General features: G+C 35.0%; 1 protein-coding gene across 2 annotated transcripts in view; it reads left to right on the top strand.

Moving 5' to 3' along the window:
- WASL (WASP like actin nucleation promoting factor) overlaps positions 1 to 27,161 on the top strand; it is a 69,367-nt gene that overhangs the window by 23,013 nt on the left and 19,193 nt on the right. For both annotated transcript variants that reach the window (XM_027574972.2, XM_027574971.2), the window contains exons 2-6: positions 11,623 to 11,757; positions 14,097 to 14,183; positions 15,611 to 15,707; positions 19,921 to 19,944; positions 26,627 to 26,795. In XM_027574972.2, the coding sequence (XP_027430773.1) occupies positions 11,623 to 11,757; positions 14,097 to 14,183; positions 15,611 to 15,707; positions 19,921 to 19,944; positions 26,627 to 26,795 (512 nt within the window). The remainder of the gene's footprint in view (positions 1 to 11,622; positions 11,758 to 14,096; positions 14,184 to 15,610; positions 15,708 to 19,920; positions 19,945 to 26,626; positions 26,796 to 27,161) is intronic.

Here is a 27,161-nt window from a genome sequence, read left to right as displayed (position 1 = left end):
TATGTGAACAATTTGGGTACCATATATTTTACTATGCTCTGTTTCTTTGCTCCAAAGGAAGAGTACCATTATTGTAGCATACAAATTGTCATATCATGCTGCATCTTATTAATTTATTCATTTTGCCTATGCTTAAGACTTAACTTTTTTAGGGTTATTGCCAGTCAGTTATAGCTCTTCTTTCACACTGTATGTTATATTATCTTTGTTTATGTAATACTTCTCATCCATGTTAGTTATTAGATACTTTTATCTCAGTATCTTGTAGATCTGTTACTGTTTTGCATAAGCAAGATTGTTTGAGTAATGCTTGCCTATATTTTCTGAGTATGTGGGCTCTATTGCAGAGGATTTATGGTAGATCTTCTGTCCAGGCAGCACTCAACTGGGCTTCCTTTCAGAGAATTGTTATTATTAGTACCTATGTGTGCTAGTGAGAAAACTCTTACACTAGCTATATCAGAGATCATAATTTTTCCTATTCCAAGTATTTATTTATTTATTGTTGAAGTATAGTTGACATACAATCTTATATTAGTTTCAGGTATACAACATATGCTCACCACCAAAAGCGTAGTTACCATCTGTCACCATACAACGTTATTACAATATTATTGACTGTGTTCCTTGTGTTTTTTTTTAATGAACTTTAAGTTTCCCAGCATGTTTGCTTATAGACTTTTTAATTCTATATTTCATTTTATTCTTTAGCATTTCCTGTCTACTAAAAAATGTTTAACCTGACCATTGGTGTAGTTTGAGAGGACCTAATTACCTAACCAGTCCACTGACTTTTGAAGAGAATCTTCTTTGGTAAGGCCCAGTGAAAAGAAAAACTGCTTCCTCCTTCTGAGTTTTAATGACTGAAGCTAACTAAAGTGTCTTGTTAGGCAAGCTCATGTTGTTGTTCTAAGAAATAGTGTTATATTAACAGTTGGTTAAGTTGTAACACTTTTTGAGGAAGTCAGGGAAGGGATATGATAGATGACATCTGAACTGAGGTTTGAAAGGTGAGCAGAATTAGCCAGGGAAAAGGATGGTGAGAGAGTGTTTTGTTTTTGAGAGCACAGAATTGAAATGGAAGATCAGGAGGTGAGAGCAGATAATGATTTAGAAAAAGATGGTCCCATGTGTCTTCTGTATACCATATGATAGAGGAGAATGAGGCTGCACATGCATTTCTTTTTGCAATTAGGAACAAATTATTTCCTCCGTCATTTTGTTCACGTTCTGCACTGTTCAGACCACATGTAAATATTATCTATTTCATTTTACCAGACTGATAAGGAATCCATAAATCAGGTCAGATGAAGAATAATCAAAATAAATTCCTGCTGAAAAAGAGATGACCTGAGAAGTTGGGTTGTTGGAGCACATACATCTTTATGGAAGTGAAAATGTTATTACCATTACACAGATACAAGTATGCTGCAATTAGTGGGGAACAGTGTACATTTCCAGTTTTGTAGCATAGCTGCAGTAACTAGCCCTGTGCCTATCACATAGCACATGTTCAACAGATATTTAAATGAATGATTAAAAATTAAATACCTATGAGTGGGAGTTGCCAGGAAAACAGGATTAGGTTCAGTATTAATTTTCTGAGTTGCTCAACAATAGGACTTTTTCCCCTCAAGTTGTGAACTCTTCATTACAGCAAGCATTCAAGCAAATGTTATTTAATCATCTATTAAGAATGTTATATGAAGGATTTTTACTTTGGATAGAAGGTTGACTATAAAAGACTTGTAGCCCATCCACATACACACATATGTACCCACTGGCTTTTCACACTTTTTTTATTGAGTGGTTTTTTGAAGTTGCTTGGCCACAGTTTTCTGATGTGGGCAAGGTCATTGTATGTTAAAAAGTTACTACATTAAGTTTAGTTAGGCAAAAGGGATATATTGACTTAGATAATTCATTTTTTTTTAGATACAGAGTTCTGTTGCTGCAACTGATGCATCATTTTCTTACTCCAAGTAAGGCTGATCCAGGTTTTGTGGCCTGAAACGTAGACAATTTGGAGGGATTCTCTTCAAAAAAAGAATCCAAAATTAATATAAAAATGAATAGTTATATAGTATGAGAAAAGATCACAACAAAAAAATACCATAAGCATCACAAAATCCAGAACAATAACTTATTACTTATTATTATAACTTATTTCTGTTATTATTAATTGACGGATACACCTTGATACTGTTTTCCTGTCTATTTTAGCTATATATTCATTGAACACCTCTTTACATGACAACAATTTTATATTTTTTATGGAGAGAACCTTTCCGTTTACACATGGCTTGGCAAACTATAGCCTGCATACTAAATCCAGCCTTCTTGTGTTTGTAAATAAAGTTTTATTGGAACATATGCATCTCCAAATTATCTATGGCTGCTCTTGTACACATGTAGCGGCAGAGGTAAAAGAGACCAAATAGCCAGCGAAGCCTAAAATATTAACTGTCTGACTGCACTTTACAGAAAAAGACTCCTGCTCTAGTATGTTTGATCAAAATGTTGATAGTTGTGAAGCTGAAAGAAATTTCCTGAAACCAGTTACTGGTAATAATACATCTTTAATTTCCTTCAGTTTGTTTAGAGGGTGCTTCTTGCCTGGGGAAAACTCCAGCCCTTTGATCTCAGTTGGCTGGACCACTCCCCCATCCCCAGAAGTGTTCATGAAGTTTGGTCTTAGTATGCCACCCCCAGCAGGGAGCTAGACAGCACTCATTCAGACCTTTTCCTTGGGGTTAAAGATTGGGTCTGGATACATTTTGTGGTCCAAGAGGGGACAGGTTATTTGCTGGGGCTGGGCAGATGTTGAGATGGTACAGCCTTGATGGCAGTACCAGGATAACCTTCAAGGATAGCTAGAGAAGAGTCCCTAAGCGTGAGGCTGGGGTTGCTGCTACCTCACGTGCTCCCCAAAGGAGAATGAGCCAAACCTTGTAAGGGGCTCTTCCAAGTAAAGGTAAAGCTTAAAGCTTCCAAGTAAAGCTTAAACTAATTGACTTCATGGTAAATCTGCCTATGTCCCCAGGACGTATAACTTGTATCTATTTGAAGTTTTTCTTTTCATAAAGATCCTTTCTTCTCATGCACTACCAATCCTTTGTTTTCCACCACCACTAACCTCCCCCTACACTCCCCCAAAATAAGGTAAACCAAATGGGATTAGTAGAGCAATAAAATTATATTAAAGATATATAGTTCTTTGAGAATCATTTAGATGGGATAGGGCAAAAATATAACAAACTAGGAACTGGGATGAATCAGTAAGTAGTGTATGGTAAATATAAAATGAGCGTCTGATTGTGAAATTCATCCAGAGCTGACCAAGATGACCTTTGGCAAATAAATTGACCTCTTTTGTAAAATGAGGGGATTGGATTATACTCTGGGTAAATTTATGGTGAAGTGGTATTAGGTTCAGGAACACTGAAATCCTATCAGTGACCAAAGTACCTACCTTTCCACCTTCTCTTCCCAAACTATTATTTGCACAGGAAAGTGGTAGAATAAAAAATATAGTTTTATAATAAATAAATTTGTATATTTTATAATAAAAATATATAATAAATATATATACTTAGGTTTTATACACAAAATATATGTACCATTTTATAAATATCTAATGTATATTTATGAAACATAATATACTTTATATATTTTATAATTGTATAATATATTTTATACACTTTATACATATATTGTTACCGGGGCTTGGGTCTCAACCGGTAAATGTTAACCTTTGGTCAGCTGAGGTGGTAATCCTAGGGAACCTCCTTCCTACCTCTACCTTCATTCCCTGAGATTGAAACCCACACTTCAGGTTTTACCATCGGTTTTACTGACCTTGTAAGCGAGAGGCAGACAAAGGGAAGAGGAGACAGAAGAGGAAGGAAGAAAAACTCCTTTCAGCAGGTCCGCTTATCCTGCAGGGAAGGGAGAGGCGGAGGAGAGCAAGCCAACACCTGTTTGTTGCTCTTTTAACACAGTGTCCTCACCTGTTCGCAAACATAACCCAGTCTGTAATGAGATCAGTATTACTCTCACCTTTATCTATATATGGTTATCCTTCAAGTAGAAAATTAAGAGTACAGTAAACCTTGCCATTTGTGGTTTTAGCATCTATAATTTTGATTGTAGGTAATGCTAGAGGTCTTTGCCACATAATTTATAATTTTTTGATGCATGAATTTAAATCACAGGCACCATATGAGATTGATGTGTGTCTCTGAGTGGTTTAGTGAGTGAGCCTAGTCTCTTGTTCAGTACATATTTTTTAGTAAGGCTTTTGGATATAAAGTGCATTTTAAAAATGATTCCAAAAAAGAAAATGCATTGATAGTGATAATGAGCTCTAGAACTTTATGATTTGTAGATAAAAAATTTTGGTGACTTCACTGGTAATTTTAAACACATGTTCAATATAAATGAATGGGAGAAAGGAGCTAGCACCATCTATTATATTAAAAAATAATCTCCTACGTATTGCTGCAAACAAACCACCTAAAAACATTGGACTTAAAGCAGTATCGGTTTATTTTTTATGATTCTGTGGATTGGCGGAGTGGTTACTTTGTCACCTGTGCTCACTCATGCAGTGACATTCAGCTGGCAGGTCTCATTGGAACTGGACTCAGCAAAGTCAAGTAATATGATGGGGGCCTTGCATTCCATATGCTCTTTCACCCCAAGATTTTAGGGCAGCAATTCCAAGAGGGCAAGCCACATTGTACAAGTATTTTTCAAGCTTCTGTTTACATCTGCAGAGGTCCTATTGGTCAAAGCAAGTGATATGGACAAACCCAGGGTCAGTGGGGGAGGAGAGTATACCAGAACTGATATACTAAGAGGCATCAAAAGCCATTATAGGAATAATAAACCACTGTACCACATGTCCAGACAAGGTTTTCCAAACTACACGTGGCTGTTTATCTCTCTAAACCAGAGGTGAGCTATTTTTTTTTATGTTACTTTAATATGAAGTCTCTAGCTTCATTCCATGCCACTGTTCTCTTTCTCAGCTCCCCAAACTCCCTTAGCACATTCCCGTGGTAGGATCTTTGTTGATATGTCTGCATCGAATGCTGTCTTCACCCCTTTGCTCACCTGACTCAGTTTCATCCTTTAGGTAAATTGTTACTTTTGGGAAGCCTTCCCATGCTGGGTAGGTTTTACATTTTTCCTGCATACTGAATTTTTCCTTCATAGCATTTGTAATATTTAGTAATGTCTGTGTGCCCATTAGAACCCATTTCATGAGGACCATGCCTGTGTAATAAACTTTTTTACTCGACCTCACTTTCATTCCCACCCACCCCCATTCATCACAGTTCCATGTATGCCGTAGGTACTCAGTAAACATTTGGTAAATGAGTATGCTGAACATGGTTGTTTTCTTAAACAGCTCCTAAGGCCTAAAAGACTATTTCTGCTCGATCCATGAGACAGCAGCTGTTCTCACGTGGCTCCATTTTTTTTCCCACTGTTGAGATTCTGTCACTGCTTTCGTGCTCTTCCTCTTCTAGTCCTCCAACTTTGCGTTTTTAAAAATTACTGTTTCTTGTGGAGTCTTCTATCTTTGATGTATTCTTTTTTTTTTAATTTCTACCTTTTTCTGTTGTTTTTTCTTCCTTTTTCTGGTTCACATTGTGGAAATTACCAGGTGATAAAATCTCTCCTTTCCAGAGTAAATTATTTGTGTTTTCTTTTTCTGTATAATTTTCACTGGGACTCACCAATCAGGACTCTTGCTTCTGTTTTTTAAATTGCTGGTTTCTGTATTGGGTTTTTTAGGTGGCCATGTAACTGAGGTGTTTTTATACTTTAATTATTTAGAAAATGGCTCCTTGAGATCACTGCATTGTTAAAGTAATTTTAAGAATTCAACCAGATTCCTTGTTTAAATAATTTTTAATTTTTATTTGAAGTACAACCAAATTCTTTATTTTTCTTTACTTTTGTGATTCCTCTTATGCCTCATATTAAAATTTCATATTCATGATACTCATGGGACATTTCACATGACTATGTCATCAGAGTATTTAGGAACATATTTAAAATTGCTTTATATAGTAAGAAAACTTAGGGTGGATTTTCCTGTATTAGTGTTTAGGAACTTGGGTACACACAACACACATAAAAGCTAGAATGTTTTGACTATTAATCTAGGCCATTGCGACCATAGAAAAGACTTACTTATTCAATCATGTGATTTTTTTTTCCCCCACACTCAGTTTATTTTGGATATTAATTGAATATATATCTTTAAAAATTATTTCCTCTAACAACATTGTTTATTTATTGGACTATTAAAATAATAATAGTTGTAGACAATTCACTGTTAAGTCCCCTTAGTACTTGTAGGTGATTGGTTGTTAAGCAAGAATCTGTAAGACCTAGTATCTTCCAGTCTTTTCCTGTTATTAGCTGATTCTGTAATAAAAGAAACATCTATTTTCCTCATCAAAAATTCTTATTCTGACCTGTTATATAACACGGTTGTTCTGATAATGTGAAAAGAATTTAAACTATAGAAGTGGCGGGTATTTGTGATTTAAGTCTTAACTCAGGATGAAGTTTCTTTTAACAAAGTTGGTGTCAGTATAGAAGGAATTTGAAGAAGTGGTAGTTTTCTTAGTTTTGGGTCAGTGTGGGTGGTGCTTTATATATGGACAGGTAGCAGTGGCTCTGAGAAGAGAACCACCTTCCCAAGACTGTCATGGCTGTGGAAGGAGGCTGAGAGTCTTACACTTCTATGAATCATTTGGGCTTTAAAAATTTTTTAATTTCAAAATAATTTCATACTTACAGAAAAGTTGCAAATATAGTGCAAAGAATTCCTGCGTATCTTTCATCCAGATTTGTCAAGCATTTATAACATTTTACCAGGGTTTCTTCTATGTATATACACATACATATTATTATTTTCAGAATCACTTGAGAGTAAGTTGCCAATATGATACCCTTTATGAATACTTCAAGATGCATATCCTTTTAAAAATTTATGTGAGAGAGAGAGAAAGTGTATGTGAGCGAGCAGAGGGGAGGGGCAGAGGGAGAGAGAAACTTTAGCAGACTCCCCACTGAGCACAGAGCCTGATGCCAGGCTCTGCCAGGCTCCATATCACAATCCTGAGATCAGGACCTGAGCCGAAACCAAGAGTCGGATGCTCAACCAACTCAGCTGGGCTACCCAGATGTCCCCAAGATCTGGATCCTAAAATCAAGGGCATTATCATAGTAGTATTATCAAAATCAGAATATGTAATTTTTAATTTAGCAAATGCTTACTTTGAGCAAAGTGTAGGTGAAGTGAAAGTATAGTCTAGAAACTATACTTTCTATCCTATGGTATAGAAACTAGGTGCTTAAGGGAATTAAGCAGTCTACTTAATGGGTAATAAATCAGTAGAAAAAAATACCCTATTTTAGAATAACATCTGTGATGTAATAAGATTTACACAAGGTATTCTGTACTCTAGAAATATGAAAAAAAAAAAAAGTCATTTAACATAGGGAATCAGGGAAATCGTTCCTAACGGTGCAGAGTAAGCCTGAGAGGTAAAATTGCCCCGTTGAAGGACAGTGGGAAGGAGTCACATCCCAGAATTCATCCTTTATCTTATTTCCGCCCTTGACAAAGTTCTGAGGATGAATGTGCTATGGCAATAACTTAGTACTGAAATATCAGGAATTCATAAGATAGGACAGGTTCTATTTCTACAAAAGTTGATACAGTACTTTTTTCCTTTAATTAACAAATTTTAACCCTAACATTATTGGGCTAATAGATTTCCTAAGCACTTGTCCCAACGTTGTTTTAATAATACCTTCTCAGTTATGAAAGACAAGAAGTAATGGAGTTGATTAGCTGTAATTACTTTAAAGGAATGGAAGGAATGTTTTTAAAAAATTAAGCCACTGTCAATCTAGAGCTTAAGGGATAGTCACTGTTTTTATATTTCTAGCATTTATATATTAAATTTTATGCGTGTAAGCTATCCTTGCATTCACTATAATCTTCCGGAATTAATCAGAAAGGGCTTTATATAATTTTCAGACTTTGCTAGTTTAAGATAAAAGGGAGTGAAAGGGGCATATTTAGACTGATAATACGATTGCAGCAAAATTTTGAAAATCCAGTTACTGCAAAAAGCTTATGATTAGGTGGTTTCTCCAGTATTAAAATTTTATAAATTGTTTTAGAATGAGGTTTATAGTACCAACCACGTTTATGTGGAATGTTACTGAACTGTTTCACAAGTCTTTATTTCTTAAGCAGATGTTTTAAGAATTTCATATAAATGTTTAAATGTGGATTTTTAGTTTTTTTGTTACTTTTTTTTTAAGTTCACATATGCATTCAGTGTTGTACATATTAATATTTGGTTATTTGGCAAGGGAATTTCCATAATGGAATTTCAGACTCTATTTGATAATACGTTGTTTCTTTCGCAAGCTGTTACTTCTTGTTTTTTGGTTAAAAAAAAAAAGTAAAGGATTTTTTTTTTTAAAGGTTTATTTATTTGAGAGAGAGCGTGCACACATGCTCGCTTGAGATAGGGGAGGGGTAGGGAGGAGAGGGAGACCAGCAGACTCCCTGCAGAGTGGGGAGCAGACACGGGGCTCTATCAGATGATCCCTGAGATCATGACCTGAGCTGAAATCCAGAGTTGGACGCTCAAGCGACTGAGCCACCCAGGTGCCCCTAAAAGGATTTTTTGATGTTTTTTTTCTTGGTATCTATTTTCCTAGTTGTTTTTCTTTTTAGAAATGAATGCATTTGACAGCATCATACTAAAAGAGCTCTAATTTATATGAATTTGACTTAGAATGAATTTACTTATCTGATTTTGAATCCTTCAGCCTGGTCTTTAATACCTTTGGATAATATATGCAAAATCCTTTTTTTTTTTTTTTAAGTTTTTAGTGTTAGGAGTTTGGGGTCAGGGAGCCCAAGTAGATGATGATATGTATTACAATTGCAGAAGAACAAAGTTATGTTTTGAGCAGGCCAAAAGCATACTCAACTTTCTTCAGTGTCCTTTTTTAAGCCCAGTATCTTAGTATATACATTTTTATGTTTCTAAGCTGTCTTCATAATTTTTTCAATGGCTCTTGTGGAAATTTTCCTGCTGCTTTGTGTCCTATTCATGATTCTGAAATTCAAAGATGAGTTTGGTCTACAAAAATTAAAAACATAACATGGAGTAGTTTTACTTAGGAAAGTCTTTATATTTTTGGCCCCCAAAAGTACACTGATCTTACATTTTTGACTTTATTACTATAAAAGACCTGCATATGTATGTGTGTGTATAATATATATGTTAGCTCTTTAGAATCCTCTTATCAGGGGCGCCTGGGTGACTCAGTCGGTTAAGCGTCTGCCTTCATCCCAGGGTCCTGGAATCGAGCCCCGCATCTGGCTCCCTGCCCAGCGGGGAGCCTGCTTCTCCCTCTCTCTCTGCTTGCCCCTCCTCCTGCTTGTGCTGTCTCGCTCTTTCTGTCAAATAAATAAATAAAATCTTAAAAAAAAAAAATAGAATCCTCTTATCAAAGGAGGGCATTCCCCAGCCATGGTTAAGTAACCCAAAACAGCTTTATCTCTAAATCTTAATGTAGTCTATTTTCTTTAACAATGCCCAGTATTCACTGAACTGATGTACTGTTCTTTTTTCTTTTCTTTTCTTTTCTTTTTTTTTTTTTTAATGTACTGTTCTTACTTAAATCATTAGTCACTTCTGGTTATTTAAATTCCTTTTATTTAAAAACCATAACTAATGTATTTATATAGATATTTTGTTTCATATTTATATTACAAATAATAAATTTTTGTTGTATTTTAAATTATTTCCTTGGTTTCCAGTTTTGGAGTGAAATCACTAGATTTAGACCAGAAAACATGATTATTATTTTCAGAGGATTTGTAAGTGCTGTGTATCACTCTTACAGAAACTAAAATCGAATAGTTACGTCCGGGATTATAATACAAAAAAACTGTAATTTAGAATTAAACTAAAGTTTCCATTATTTCATGATGCTGCCACGAGGGAGGCGGCAACATGGTAAAACTTAATGTGCTGTGTTCCTTGCTTGTAACAATTAGCTTTTCTCTTACACATCCAGAAGGGTACTAGTTAGGTATATCCTTGAGAAAATTAGTACAATAATAACTCAAATAATTCTTCATCTCTTCAGTATAGCTCTCATGTATAGCTCTCAAGCATGGCCAAGTGCAAGTCACTTAATGTCTTTTTTCCCTTAGTTTTGCCGTCCTTAAAAAAGGTGATGTTAGAGGGGCGCTGGGTGGCTCAGTGTCTGCCTTTGGCTCAGGTCATGATCCCGGGGTCCTGGGATCAAGCCCGCATTGTGCTCCCTGCTCGGTGGGGAGCCTGCTTCTCCCTCTCCCTCTGCCTGCTGCTCCCCCTGCTTGTGCTCTTTCTCTGTCTCTCTTTCTCTCTCTCTGTCAAATAAATAAAATCTTCAAAAAAATTAAATAAATAAAAAAGGTGATATTAGAATCTATCTTCCAGGATGATGATATGTTCAAAGTGCCCAGCACTGTAATTTGTACCTTCAAATCTTGCTTTCAGGTTTGATTTAGTACCGTACTAAAGTAGTTAACTGCTCTATGGACATCAGCCTTTACTAACACTACTACTTCATTACTTAAATGTTCACTGTATTGGAAATGGTATAGTAGTCCTCCCTTTTCCACGGTTTTGCTCTCTACAATTTCAGTTACCCATGATCAGTCAGTAGTTTGGAAGCAGATGATCTTCCTTCTGACATATTGTCAGGAGGTCAGTAGTAGCCTACGCCATTCACCTCACTTCATCTGCTCACATAGGCATTTTATCATCTCACATCATCACGAGAAGAAGGATGAGTATAGTATAGTAAGATATTTTGAGAGAGATCCCACATTCACATAACTTTTATTACAATAGTTGTAATAGTTCTATTTTACTTTTCATTATTTTTTTAATCTCTTACTATGCCTAATTTATAAATTAAACTTCATCATAGATATGTAGGAAAAAACATAGTATATATGGGATTTGTACTATCTGCAGTTTCAGGCATCCACTCAGGGGGTCTTAGAATGTATGCCCCATGGATAAAGGGGGACTACTGTATATTACAGGGAGTAAGAATACAGGATCTGAAGTCACAAATTGCCTTCATTGGAACTCTGCCACTTTGCTTTGTGATTTGAGGCAAATTATTTATCCCTTTAACCTTGGGTTTGTAAGCATAAAATGAGATTATAATAGTAATAAATTTAAATGGAGTTGTATTTAAAAGTGCTTAACACGATTTTTGACACATTCTAAGCATCAGTAAATGTTTGCTTTCCATAGTTATTTTTAGTGTAAATATTGTGTTATTTACTACTGCATAAGAAATTACTTCAAAAAGTAATGGCTTAAAGTAACAATAAATGTTAATATTATCTCCTTGTTTCTGTGGGACAGGAAATCAGGACCAGCATAGCGGGGTGGTTCCTGTTGGATGTGTCTCATGAGGTTGCAGTGAAGATGTCAGCAGGGGCTGTGGTCATCTGAATGTTATTTTGAACCTAATGGCTATAAATTTTATATTTTCCAGACTATGTCTTCAGCAGTGGTACAGTTATATGCAGCAGATCGTAACTGTATGTGGTCAAAGAAGTGCAGCGGTGTCGCTTGTCTTGTTAAGGACAATCCACAGAGATCTTATTTTTTAAGAATATTTGATATTAAGGTGAGTTTTGTTTTGTTTCCACTTTAAACTGTAGGTGAATAGATTTTTTAACCTCAGTTATAATTTTTATATATATTTATATATATTGTTATATATATAATTTTTGTTCATCCTGTATGTATTGTTAAATTATACTTAATATTAGAAGAGTGAAGCTTGGTTTTAGATAATGAAGCATGGGCATTGCAACCAAACAGGAATAGGTCATAAGCCAGAACATGAATAGTTCCCTATTTTATCTTTCCACAGCCACCACACATTAAAGGATTTTTTTGTTTTTGTTTTTAATACCTTTACATCTTGGGCTTTCCTTATATTTTCTCTTTTTTTTTTTTTTTTTTTTTTTTAAAGATTTTATTTATTTATTTGAGAGAGAGAGAATGAGAGACAGAGAGCATGAGAGGGAAGAGGGTCAGAGGGAGAAGCAGACTCCCCGCTGAGCGGGGAGCCCGATGCGGGACTCGATCCCGGGACTCCAGGATCATGACCTGAGCCGAAGGCAGTCGCTTAACCAACTGAGCCACCCAGGCGCCCTATTTTCTCTTTTTCTAATGGTACTCTTTTATTCCATTTTGTCCGTTACAGAGTAGCATATATAGTCCTTTCAGGGAACTATAGAAGTATATTTTAGTTTAGTATGTACTGTTAGTTACTTCAGCTTAGGTTTAAAGCATGATGCAATATCTATAATAATGTGTTTGCTACCCATTTTTCCTTATGTTGTCTCAACATAGGTATGTTCAGATTTTCGCAGCTTTGTACCTCTCACATTCAAACACAAATCCACATTGTCCCAGATTCAATGCCCATTCTCAGGTATTCACCCTCTTACAGTTACCGTAGAAGTAATTACCTTTGTGCAGAGATGAAGTCTCCATTTATCTTTTAAAACCTTTTCTATAGGGGACGTCTAGGTGGCTCATTCTGTTAAGCGTCCATCTTTGGCTCAGGTCATGATCCCAGGGTGCTGGGATCGAGTCCCACATTGGGCTCCCTGCTCAGCGGGGAGCCTGCTTCTCCCTCTGCCTGCCTCTCTCTTTCTCTCTCTAACAAATAAATTAAAAAAAAAAAACCTTTTCTATAGGTAGGCTTTTGTAATATTTATATGATATGGCAATACGTATAATGGAATAATTACCAAAAATAAACTGACTTTGAACTCTCCTGGATGATGCTTAAGGATAGATAGATTGTAGTCAAACTGTTTTACTTCTCTGGGCCTTGGCTTATTTATTTGTAAAATGGGAGAACCATTTGGGTCTAATGCAAAGTGTTTCCCTGAGATTGAATAAGATTTAAGTTACTGTACTTTGTAACTTCGTGCTTCTTCTCCATTCCCCAGGACAGCTGAGAGACATGGCATACTCCTGTAGTGGTGGCTCACTATGGCAGTGATTCTAGGGGATAGGGAACACATGCACGTTTCGAAAGAAACTGTTTAGTTTTTTTGACGTATTTCTCATCACCAGTGAGAAGCACTGTTTAGAAATCAAGTGTGTATATAACTCCACTGAGAGGAAAGGAATTGCTTTATATGTGTGTACAGTGTTTTCTGAATATCTTTAAATCATGGTCTAGGTAGAACTTTGATTTCGGAATAGGGCAATACTTATATTTCTCTAACCACTTATTTCTAATTGTAGATAACCAATGCTGAATACTTGCAGTTAGCCACCTTTGGTGTTAGGTTCATTGTATTTCTTCTGTGGCAGCCATAGATATGACAATGCAGTCATCCATGGTTCTCTTAACTACACTCTAACCTCGGTGCACTGTAATCATCAGTGTTTTTCTGCACATGATCGACACTAACTGCTTTTACCAGTATTTAATTAGAGGGTCACTGTGTAAAAGTTAGGAATTCAACACTTGTTAATGTTTTGTACAGAGAAGGTATATTTGACCCTCCCAGCATCTACAGAATTGTGGAAGAGAGCATGAACTGTTCCTGTAATATTTGGTAGCACATAGTCTATTGCTGATGGAACTGTGCTTTGATGATCATTGCATGTACAACAGTATTCTAGTCCTGCTGTCTGACATTGATGATCTAGTAATTGTTCTAGTTTTGTATTTGAGTAACTATATTTGGGAATACAAGGCTAATGAGATTGTGTCTTAGCATACTGAATTAAACTCATTTGCTATGTAGTTTTTTGAAAGAAACATCCAGAATTTACTCTTTTGTTAAGAAATTACTGATTAAATTATGTTATTTATGTTTTATACACGTGTGTTTTCTGTGCATGTAAAAGCTAATTCCCTGAATATGAGTCATCTATTTTGTTTTATTCCTAGAGATTATCTTTTTGGTAACTCTTATTTTAACTTTTTTCTAGGATGGGAAACTATTGTGGGAACAAGAGCTATACAATAACTTTGTATATAATAGTCCTAGAGGATATTTTCATACCTTTGCTGGAGATGTAAGTCATTTTTTTTTATTGCCCTGTTTAATGTAATTGTTTTTATATTTGTCTGTGGAAAGCATTTATGAGCTTTCTGTGTAAACATTTAAAAGTAAAATAATTCTTTTTACTTTATACAAAGCTTCTTCATAGACAGTGTAGCTAAATAGGAAGAAATGTCTAAGATTTTATTTTTTTTAATTTTTATTTTTTTTAAAGATTTTATTTATTTATTTATTAGAGAGAGAGAGACAGCGAGAGAGGGAACACAAGCAGGGGGAGTGGGAGAGGGAGAAGCAGGCTTCCTTCTGAGCAGGGAGACCGATCGGGGCTCGATCCCAGTACCCTGGGATCATGACCTGAGCCGAAGGCAGACGCTTAATGACTGAGCCACCCAGGTGCCCCAGAAATGTCTAAGATTTTAAAGGGCCAAAAAAAAAAAAAAGATTCCAAAGAGTACTGTAAATATAATTTGCTATGTAGAAAAGAAATTTGGTTTTTTGCCATCTTTGTCTTTGGATAGATAGCTTAATCTTTCTGGTATTTAGTTTTCTTATGCATAAAAATGAAGTCTTAATTGCCCACTAATCCATGGTATCTTTTAAATATTGAATGTTATATTGCCATTCAAATTATTTTGTGAAAGAATAGTTCATGGCCTAGAAGAGTGCAAAAATACAATAGATGCGTATAAGGGGAGAATAGAATTTAAAAAGTTTATTGCATAAACTTGAGGAAGATGTTAGAAGCATTTCCATACTATATGCTCACAGGGATTGTCTGACTAGGTTATAGGTGATTTTAATTTTCTTTACTTGCATATTTGTATTTCCTAAATTTTGTATAATGAGAAAAAAAGTTTAGAGGATATATCTTTTCAAAAGTATTTTCTCTAGCTGTTATTTTTCACATTTTTCTTAATAAAATATAAATATATGTACATATATAAAAGTGTGCATAAAATGCCATAATCGATGTCAGTGTGTTCCCACATTTTTAATAATTTATCTGAATTAAGGTTATAATTTAATACATACAGTTAGGCTGTAAAATAAAAACAACCTAGTGAAGATAGAGCTGACCTGCATTTGACCAGCTTTTCCAGTGTTTGCCTTTAATAAAATCCAAATTATTTTGTAGAGTTCTATTGAAAGATCGAATTCAATTTGCTGTTTTTGTTGTTGAAGATGGAGTATTCCATTTAATATTGGAATGTCTACTATGAGAGGCAACTTTTCTAATAGTAGTCTTTTACTTTGCCTTCTCCGTGCTTTCAGTATTCTTAAGTTATTCAGATAAAATTAAAACTAAGCTAAACTAAGCTCTTGTCTGCTAGTAAACTCAGCTTTCCTTCTTTAGAAATGTACTTTGTTATCAACTTTTTTATTAAATAAAGCTAGGCTCATGTTTTTTGTTGTTTACCTTTTTTGATAAAAATATTTCAGACTTGTCAAGTTGCTCTTAATTTTGCCAATGAAGAAGAAGCAAAAAAATTCCGAAAAGCAGTTACAGACTTATTGGGCCGGCGACAAAGGAAATCTGGTAAACTTTTTTTTTTTAATTCTTTTAAACAGGAGCTGGCAAACTATGGTTCGTGGGACCGATCTGGCCCACACCTGTTTTTATAAATAAAGTATTAGCAAGACACAGCTACGCCGTGGTTTCCATTTTGTCTGTATAATGCATCTAATGGCTTGCTTTTGTGCCACAACAGTTGGGTAGTTACAACAAAGACTATATGGCACACAAAGCCTAAAATATTTATTTTCTTGGCCCCTTACAAAAAAAAAAAAAATGCACTACTCCTTAAGAGAAATATTTTTATTAAGAACTAATTTTTCTCAAATTTACTGAAGAACTCATTCTGATAACCTTTTTTGTTGATAACATTCCATGTATACTGACTCTCAAACTTGCATTTTTATGGCATCGTTCTTAACTTACATTCTTAGAATATTTAATACTTTGTGAACAAAGACTTTTAAGCAAGCCTAGAAGCAAATAAGCAAAGTTGCAAATAAAATCTGTTAACATTGTTTTGTCTTTGTTTTGCTCCTATGTTGTCTATTATAAAACCATAAGGAATGTAGTTTAATGCATGAGACTGTAATACATATAAAATAATTAGAGAATGATGCAGTCTAGTACAGAATTTTAAATTTATTGATATAGAAATATTTGACAACAGTGTACTAGGCCTTTCTGTCATCAGATGGGAGAAGGGTGATTAGGAAAGGTGAACCTCTCTAAAATCATCATCTTAAGAAGATCAGTTTTAGGAGAAAGGACATATGGGAGTTGCGATCACCAAATGGATCGCCTTCAAGCTAGCTATGCCGTACGCTCCTGGAAGGTTTTTCTGTACATCTGGGGGTACATGTTACCACAGTTTTGAAGATCACTGTATTCCAGGATGTGCTTTACCACTAAGAGGAACTAAGCCTTGAAAAAATAAGACATTGGATCCAGAAAACAGAAATGTAAAATCATGTATTCTATTTTGTACATCTTTATTGTTATTTTAATGGGTTTTCAAGAGGGAGGTGAGATAAAAAATGAAAATAAAATGAACTAATTTTGCCTCACAATTGCCTTCTTATTATACCTCAACTGTAATGAGTAAATAGAATTATCAGGGACCTGTTTTTTGTTACTTCTTTTTGGGACCAAGGACATGAATTACTTGATTCCATGCTAGGAAAGGATTTAAAGGTATAGAATAATTTATGGTTCAGTGCTCTACTTCAGTGACATAGTCAGGTCCTAGACCAGGGGCTCTCTGGGGCTCCTTATAGTCAAAATATGTGACATTTCCAAAGCAAAACAAGTAAAAAATATTTCTTAAAATATAGACTAATTGACTTTGAAATAGGAAGGTCACTTAAAGGTGTCTTTACACCTTTAGCTGGTACAGGAATTTTGTTTTATGTAGTTCCTAAACTTTTAAGCATGGTGTTTCAGAAGCAGAAAGATCAGGGAGGCTGCTGATTGATCATTGGATAGTGCTTCATGCTAAGTCAAACTCCAGCCTCCCCTCTCTTTCTTAGATGCATGGAGTCTGACTTTTGGAGCAACAAAGAATTAGTCTGTTTTCTTTTCATCCCAGTAGCTATTTAATATTGGAAGCCATCTATCATGTTCTCATGCCTTTACTTCTTTAGTTTAACCAGTTTCAATTTCTTACTCCTCACATGATGTAGTTTCTAGACGCATCATCCCAAATACTGTACTCTGAATCCACTATAGATTTTTATGACTTCTTCAGATGGCCCAGATTTGAAGAAATGATCCAGCTTCAAATACTGTGGTCATATTTGAACATAGTACTCCACAAGTAGTTTTACTAGTTGATACTAAAATACCTCTTGATTTGATTAAATACTGTTCTGCAAATGTTTCTAGCAAATACCTCACACCAAAAGCTCCCATTCTTCTTTGTTCAACCAAACCCTCCCTTTTTTCATATGAATGGCTCTCAAGCCCGGTTAGTGTCTTATTTGTAAATTACTTTTTAGAACTTATCCTCTGAACTTTATATTTATCTCAGTATATTTCCATATCTGTGTTATCAGTTTAAGAAGTATTTCCTCTCTGGTTGCAGAGATAACATCACCTGGGAAATGGGAGATTGACATTCATTGACATAGATAGGACTTGCTTATGTCCACTGTTTCAGAAAGTTACTTCATCAGACCACCAGATGGAGTAATAAATTTGTGTTTCCCATTGCCAGGATTTTTTAACTTGTCTCCCAGTTAAATCCTATTAATTTTAGTTTATGGCTGTTTATAAACTAATTATTATATCATTATTTATGGGTATTTCTCTTATAATTTTGGGCAATTTTGTATTAGAAAATCTGTGGAAATTACATTTGTTTAAAATTCTTCAACCACTTTTGAATTTCTTAAAGCCAAAATGATATCAGAGTTGGTGTGTAAGAGTCTGAGTGCAAAGGATTGATAGTTCTCCTCGTTTTACTCCTTCCTAATCTTCTATAGCTTTTTATTATCATTTTGGTCTGCTTTAGTGATCGGATGTTTCTGAATATTCTCATTACCCTTGTGCTTTCATTGAATCCCATAGCTTTGAAAACTGTCCATACGCTGATGCCCCCCAAATTTGTTGACCTTTCCCCCAACCTTCAGACTTGTTTACTTCAATTGGGCATCGGAATAACCTTCAAACTTAACATGTCTGAGCAGAACATTTGAGCCATGTTCCCTAACCCCAGTTAGACCTGTTCCTACTCCTCTCCACATCTTCCCCAACTTGGTAAAAGGCTCCGCTCTGGCTTACCATGGTCTCTCATAAATCCTATCAGTGAGTCTATTGTCTCTGCCTTCAAAAACATATCCTGGATCTATTTCTCATCACCTTTGCTGCCTCCCCCCCCCCAATCTAAGCCCCCATCATCTGTCATCTGGACTACCATAACTCCCTCACTAGTCTCCCTGCTGCCACTCAGTGCCCCCTACGATCTCTTTTCCACATAGTAGCCAAAGTTAACTTTTAAAAACATAGATTAGATTATGTCACTGGCCATACTGAAAACCCTATAAGAGCTTCCTATCATGTGTAGAATACAATCTGTATTCCTTACCATGGCCTGTGGGACCCTATATGATCCAGTCCCTGGGTGTCCTTTTTTTTTTTTTATTCTTTTCCTTTTTAATTTTATTTTATTATGTTAGTCACCATACAGTACATCATTAGTTCTGTTTTTGTTTTTTTTATTTTATTTTTTAATAATTTTTTTATTGTTATGTTAATCACCATACATTACATCATTAGTTTTTGATGTAGTGTTCCATGATTCATTGTTTGTGCATAACACCCAGTGCTCCACGCAGAATGTGCCCTCTTTCATACCCATCACCAGGCTAACCCATCCCCCCACCCCCTCCCCTCTAGAACCCTCAGTTTCTTTTTCAGAGTCCATTGTCTCTCATGGTTCGTCTCCCCCTCCAACTTACCCCCCTTCATTCTTCCCCTCCTGCTATCTTCTTTTTTTTTTTAACATATATTGCATTATTTGTTTCAGAAGTACAGATCCGTGATTCATCAGTCTTGTACAATTCACAGTGCTCACCATAGCACATACCCTCCCCAATGTCTATCACCCAGCCACCCAATCCCTCCCACCCCCCACCACTCCAGCAACCCTCAGTTTGTTTCCTGAGATTAAGAATTCCTCATATCAGTGAGGTCATATGATACATGTCTTTCTCTGATTGACTTAATTTCACTCAGCATAACACCCTCCAATTCCATCTATGTCATTGCAAATGGCAAGAAATCATTCCTTTTGATGGCTGCATAATATTCCATTGTGTATATATACCACCTCTTCTTTATCCATTCATCTGTCGACGGACATCTTGGCTCTTTCCACAGTTTGACTATTGTGGACATTGCTGCTATAAACATTGGGGTGCACGTACCCCTTCGGATCCCTACATTTGTATCTTTGTGGTAAATCCTGGGTCTCCTACTGACTTATCTCCTTTTACTCTTCTGTTGGCTCACTCTACTCCAAGCTTCATGATGTTCCTTCATGCTGTTCCCTTCTTAGGGCCTTTAAATATGTTGTTCCCTCTCTTATTTTATCCAGATGTCAGTTCCTAAGAGAAACCTTTCTTAGCCACTTATGCATTGATTTAGGAATAAGACAGAGTTTAGGTGAATTAATTTTTTATGTTGATTTTTGTATTGCATATGTCTAATAATACTATTTTAATTTATTTTCTAACAGAAAAGAGACGAGACCCCCCAAATGGTAAGCTCTTTGATACAAATTATTGATCTAGAAGATTTTGGATGGTTGTTTAATCCTTTTAGAAACATGTATCATATATTAATACTTAATATTTAATATCTGTGATCAAATACTGTAGTTTATTGTGTCATTTTAAAATAACAAAGATGAGTCTTAGAAATGTACTATTCTTTGGCTTTTTTATAGGATGAAGGAGGACTATGTAGGGTGAAGATCACTATTACATCTTCATTCTATATTGACAATTGGTTAAGTTTAGAAACTGCATAATCTTGACTTAATATCTTCCTTAAAGGTGGTGAATTTTGTGTAGCATACTTGTTCCCTTTTTACTTTAAGATTTGTTTTTTTCTTTTGAAATATTATTTCACACTGGTAATATGAAACTAGCCTCTGTTTCATGAGCACTGACTTTAATGGTGTGTTTAGAAGTAATAGTAGCTGTATATTACCCTCCTTAATTTGATGATGAGCACTTGAAGTATTGAGAATTCATTTAAAAAAAACAAAAACATGTATACCAGAAAGGTGTACATTCCAAAATAAAAGGGAATTCCAAAATAGGACAAAGTCCTAAGTCTTTAGGGCAGAGATTCTCATCCTGGACTCCATAAACCCTCCCTGAAATAGTGTGCTAAATTCTTAAGTGTATATATTTTCTCTGGGGAGAGAGGATGCAGAGCTTTCATCACATTTAAATTGCATCCCTGACCCTGTGGAGGTAAGGAACCATTGCTCCAGGAACCTTAATTATAATAGAAAATATGGCTTTTTTTTTTTTTAAACATCTCATATCCTCTCATTAGAATTTAGATAGCTTATTCCAGGAAACAAACAATATGTGACAGCTATTGGTGATTGTTAGGGTTTGTTTCTCTTAATCAGATATATTTCTGATTTTGTCCTTAAATTTGTTTTCCTGATATAAAAACATGAACCAAATATTGCTGTATTAAATTTTGGATTATTTACCTTATTATAATTTTTTTAAAAAATGACTACCTTCAGTAAGACTTACCTTGTGCCAAGTATTATATACTTTGACTGTGTCTTTTAAGTGGAAATTTTAATACTTTTTTATAGGACTGCAGTGGAGATTAAACAAAGTAATCAAAGTATTTAGCATAGTATAACTAAATACTGGTTATGATGAAGACAATGACAACAATAATTTTTTTAGCAGCTACTATGTAATGATCATTTACTACCAGCCACGCACTGTCCAGCAGTCTTATGAAATGGCTGCTATTATCCCCATTTTATAGAAGAGCAAACAGGGGCAAAGGTGGGTAACTTGCTTAGGGTCACAAAACTAGTAAGTGGTAGAGCAGGATTCAGTCTCAAGCAGTCTAACTCCACAGCCTGGCCCCTTAATCCCTATGCTATGTCCATAAGATTTTGAAGGAGAAACTGAGACCTAGACTGGGTAAATAACATGCCTTAAGTTACACAGCTGATATGAGGCAGAGGCAAAGGAAGCAGAAGCAGCTGAGTCAGAAGTCCTTCATCTGTGAACTCTTACAGCAGTGTTAGAATTTTTTTCCCTTGTTTCATGCTCAATATTTTAATCCTTTTTGAATTTATTATTCTGCATTCTGTAAGCATGTGTTGAGTACCAGTGGGGAAGGCTTCCTAGAAGTGGCATCTTTGGGAAAAGTAACCTGAGATTTTAAAGTGTAGATGTTGTATAAATAATATAATTAAAGTTAACAATATAAATACTTTACGGAGTTTTCAGTACATATAAAATGTACTTCTGAAGAGGCACCTAATCCATTAATACACAGAATTTGGATATTCTTTTTTTTTTAAGATGTTATTTATTTATTAGAGAGAGAGCGAGCTCTGAGTGGGAGGAGGAGCAGAGGGGGAGGGAGAGAGGGACAAGCCGACTCTGCTGAGGTCATGACCTGAGCCCAAACCAAGAGTCTGACAGTTAACCGACTGAGCTACCAGGTACCTCATGAATTTGGATATTCTTTTTTTTTTTTTTTAAGATTTTTATTTATTTATTTGAGAGAGAGAGAATGAGAGATAGCATGAGAGGGAAGAGGGCCAGAGGGAGAAGCAGACTCCCCGCCGAGCAGGGAGCCCGATGCGGGACTCGATCCCGGGACTCCAGGATCATGACCTGAGCCGAAAGCAGTCGCCTAACCAACTGAGCCACCCAGGCGCCCTGAATTTGGATATTCTTTATGTGACAGTGGTGTCTTGCAATTTTATTACTCCTAGTAGGAGAGGTACTTGTAATTAGAGTTTCTTTCTCTGTGATTGCTCTTGGTTTTAAATCTTTAGATCTGTAGTTTTAACCCTTCAGCACAGTGATCCCAAACTTCTTTTCATTAAATTAGAGTTTAAAAAAATAGTATCATTAAAAGGCAAAATTATATGGCATGTATTGCCAGCATTTGTGTATTTCCTTATAAAATATACATATAATATGGTATTAACATACTACGTACACAATAAAGGATGAAATAATTAATAGAAGTTTTCATATTTTTTTCCTGCAGTGCAGTCATTTGTCTTGCTCTCCCCACTATGTGGAGACTACTGTTTTGAGGGCAGCATATTACTTTTCTGCACTTGGTACACTATCAGGCACAGTGGACAGCTTAACCATCTTGCCGTGTCCATGCAGGTGCTTTGTCTTAAATCCGCATTTGGATTATCAGTTTAGTAGACTTTGTCAAATTGTAACTATTAAAAAGACACTTTATGTAGAAGTAACATATATTCCTGAAATGCAATTCAGTGTCTTCCTCACTAACTCCTAATCCATACATCTTTCTTTTTTCTTTATCGGTCAGTCTCACCTTTTAGCTTAGACGCTTTCCAATGATTTGTTCTCAGCTTCATGACTGCTTGACATCAGAGGCCTCTGGGCCACCTGTTTCTCAACTATTTTACCTTGGTGAGAGTTCTCTGCTTTTTATGTAATTCAGGGGAAGACTTTAGTTTGTTCTTTTAGTTCTAAAGATTAACTAGAAATGCTGTTCAGTGAGAATATTAAAAAGCCTTTTCTGTGACAGTTGTCTTTAATCAGAAAATGGTGATTTGTCATTTGACTGTTTTTTGTTTTTTTTTTTAAAGAAGGAAACAGCCCCTTCCATTATATATTTACTTAGTATATGTTCTTAGGAAGAGTACAATTTCATAAATGGAATAATTAAATTAATTTTTACTAGAAGTGATTTAAGAGTATCTGTATTACCAGATCTTCCATAAACCTTATTAAAAAATGACCCTGTGCCTTACACAGGTTGTCACTTTTGAAACAAATATTTAATTGGGCTTTAGAACACCGTTTTAAACTTAGTTCCAAACATCTTCAAACTCTAAGGTAAATGACTATTGTCAACAGAAATAACCAAGTACCTAAATCCCATGATTATGTAGGAATTTTTTTTCTAAATTTTGATATATTTATTGAATGATGAACTGTTGAACTATACAAATTGAGAGAACTGATTGGTAAGGAAATGATATATGATAACATTGGTAACATTAGCATTATCAATCACTTTATGGTTTGACTTTAGTGTAAAAAGTACAGTAGTAGTTAATAGGGTAGTAGACTAGGAACCGAGATAGCAGAGTTCACCTTTGCTTTTGTCACTAATTGTGTGACTTTAGACAGGTCACCTGACTCTTCTCATCCTTAGTTTTTATCTATAAGATGAAAAGTGTAGAAAAACACTCTGATATCTCAGCTAATACTAATTTTCTGTATATCTGTATAATTTGAATTTTCCTGTATAGACTTAAATAATGTTTTAACCAGTACTAATGAAATTCATGTGTAATGACACTAAATAGCTAATTCAAAGGCTTTATAAACTGCGTGGCAGTAACAATATATCCACACCTCCTTTTGGGGTAGAGGGAGGAGGGAAAACAGTCTGACTGCAGTATGAGTTAAACTTTGTTATTCATTCCACATACCACTTATATCTTGTTCCTGTCTTTATCCTTAAACTTTCTTCAGAGATGGCTGAATTATTTTCTCTAGTGAGTTATGAATCAGGCTTACAAGAATCTTAACTTTATTAAATTTCCCAGAAAAGAATTTATTAGCTTGGATAATTTAAACTATTAAACTTCAATTTACCCAATTCTATTACCATTTAAAAATCCATGGTATAATAATAACTTTTATATAACCTAAAGCAGCATAAAAATATTTTCATCTTTGTTTTTTTCTAAAAACTAATAATAGTTTTGTTATTTTTTAAATGGTGAATCTGGTTGCTTCTTTATAGTTGCTCTTTGAACACCTGTTTCTGGAGGGGTGGTAATGTATAAGGAGAGTGCCTCATTCTGATACTCCTAAATCTGTCTTAAGCTAATTCTTAAATTCTATTAAGTATAAAGATAAGAGTAAGTAGTGTTTTGCGGCATCTTACCATGGATGGTGTTGCTGATACTGATTTGTAAAGCTAAATAATAAGAGGGAAGGCAGAAAAGAAAGGAAGAGAAGTAAAAACAGATCAGTAGATAAGCCTTTGAGTGTGGCACCAATTTAACCCTCCAATACTTGAGTTCTGGGTATTCTCAATAAGTCCCTTACTTTGTGAAACTAGTAAACACTGAAATCTGATACCTGAACAAATTTGAAAATCCAGCCTTTATCTACTATTTCATAAGCCTTCTGTATTGCATAACTAACCTTTAACTTTTGATCCAGTCATTTTTATTATTCCTTGACACTGAATCAGCGTATTTTAATGGTCTTATCCATGTTATTCACTAGCTTCCATTTTTTTCAAATAACAGTTTCTTTATTTCTTGCCGATATGAGCAACTTCCCATGGAATTTTATATGAAAATACAAATAGAACTTTTAGACACTTACATGTAAGTAGACTTTGAATATGGAGGGAAAATAGCTGAATTTTGGTGATATTAAAAATACAAATCTTTCCAAATTGTTTACTTGTCCGATAAAGTGGTAGGTGGCTTTTGTAAATTTATTTTAGCTCTATATCATCTTGAATAGTAGAGTTGAAAGAGAGAACATGGGTTATATATAATTTACCCATTTAGATAAACATTGTTCTTTCATATAACTTTAATGAATAGACTACATTTGAGGTTTTTAATGCAGTTGAAGAAATACAGTCAAAATAGCATTTAGTTATCACCTAATATACATTAGCCTGTAATTTCTTGGGATTTCTGTTTTCCATTCTATGATTGTGTCAGGGGTCCTCAAGACCACCCCACAGCTGATTTGCTAGAAGGACTCAACAGGACCAGGCATATAGTGGGATACTCATGGCAAAGATTTACAACAGTGAAAGGATATAAAACAAAATCAACAAAGGGAAAGGCATATTGGGTTAGTCTGAGGGAAACCACATACAACTTTGCCGTAGTCTTCTCCCATTGGAGTCGTGGGGAATGCACATAATTCCTCCAGTAGTAAGTTGTTAAAACACATGGTAAATGTTGTCTAAAAGAGAAACTCATTAGGGACTCAGTGCCCAGAGTTTATTGGGGGTTACTCACGTAGTCCTCCTCTTTCTAGCACATACCAAGATACGAGACTCCCAGAAGGAAAGCAGGTGTTTAGCATTAAGCACACTGTTAGCACAAATAGTTGAGGCACAATGAGCCCATCTTATCAGGGAATGATAAAAACCCTCTTGCAATCCCAGTTTCCAGATGCCGGCTCAGAGCAAATCTTACAAGCAGCCCTTTCTAAGGATGGCAGTCTCGGGCCTGCTGTGTTAACTGTTTCTCTGCGCAATAGTGGTTGCATTTTATACACCATTTTGAAAGTTGTCATTAATGTACTCATCTCAGAGGAATTTTCTAGTAAGAGGTTTTGTCAGAGAATCCTATATTAAAATGGACTCTCTAAGGAACATGTGATGCCATTTAGTTAAATTTATAAGGAATTTTTAAATTGAATACATTTCATTTAGATTGTCATGCTTTTAAAGCCAAGGATATTTTTGTGAATTATGAAACAGGTTTTGCATATTATATTTAGTGTCACTCCCAAAGGTGCTATTATTAATATCTGAAGATGCTGGAGATTTTCACTATTGATTCTTGTGGAAGATGAGTGTTTTGAGAATTTTTCCATCTCATTTTTGAGCCCTGTACTTCCAAAGTCAAAGTGTATATATACTGATAGGGAAAATATTATTGGACTTACATATGGTAGTTTTGGAAAAAATAGTAGTAATAATTGTATAAGTACTTTTTTTCCCTTATGGACTAATAAAGTTGAAACAAAGAAGTAAGACTACATTTCTGTGTCAGATTAAAAAAAAAAAGTATATGCTCTTTTTAAGTTTTATTATGCTTGTTATGTCATATATACCACTTTACCAACAAGTAATGGGATGTGTGTAAGGCTATTATAGTCAAAATTTAAGGGATTTGGACCAATTAAATTTAAATTCTTACTGAAAATTTTTATTTTCCATGAGATTTAATGTTACAAAAATATACGTTCTCTTTGAAATACCATCTATGCTAATGTGTTTAAGAATTTATTATAGGCTTTTGAAATTTTGGCAGTACTTTATCCATTATTTTATAAAAAATTAACATGCAACTTTAAAATTTAAATTAGTGAAGTGGTCCTACTTCAGAGAAAGATATTTAAATTATAAATTATGAACGTAATTGTTATCTTAAATTATATCCTTTTCATATTGTTTTGCAGGTCCTAATCTACCCATGGCAACAGTTGACATAAAAAATCCAGAAATCACAACCAATAGATTTTATGGTCCACAAGTCAACAATATCTCCCATACCAAAGAAAAGAAAAAAGGAAAAGCTAAAAAGAAGAGATTAACCAAGGCAGATATTGGAACACCAAGCAATTTCCAGTAAGAGAGTTCTTTTGTTTTTCTTATCTTTTCATTTACTCACTGCTGCTCTTGGTTTTTACCTTGTTAGAAAATTTTGTTTTCTTTTTTGGGAGGACCCTTACATTTATCACTTGCATACTTTTTTCGCTATAGATTTTGTTGGACTTGGGTTTTTTTGTGTGTGTGTATGTGTTTTTGTTTTTGTTTTTTTAAGGCTATTGCTCAGTAGACTTCCTGTGCATCTTACAGTTTATTTACCCTTCTACTCATCAGGAAAGAAAAATCAGATTAAGTTGTTTCTTTAAATAACTGTTGGACATAATGATTTCTCACTTTTTCCCTATAAATGGTATTTGGAAATTGCCTAGATGCACTGTGTTAGTC

The sequence above is a fragment of the Zalophus californianus genome, chromosome 12 (genome assembly GCF_009762305.2).
Source record: "Zalophus californianus isolate mZalCal1 chromosome 12, mZalCal1.pri.v2, whole genome shotgun sequence".
Classification (NCBI taxonomy): Eukaryota; Metazoa; Chordata; class Mammalia; order Carnivora; family Otariidae; genus Zalophus; species Zalophus californianus.
The sequence above is the reverse complement of the archived record's forward strand: the minus strand, read 5'-3'. Positions and strand labels throughout refer to the sequence as shown.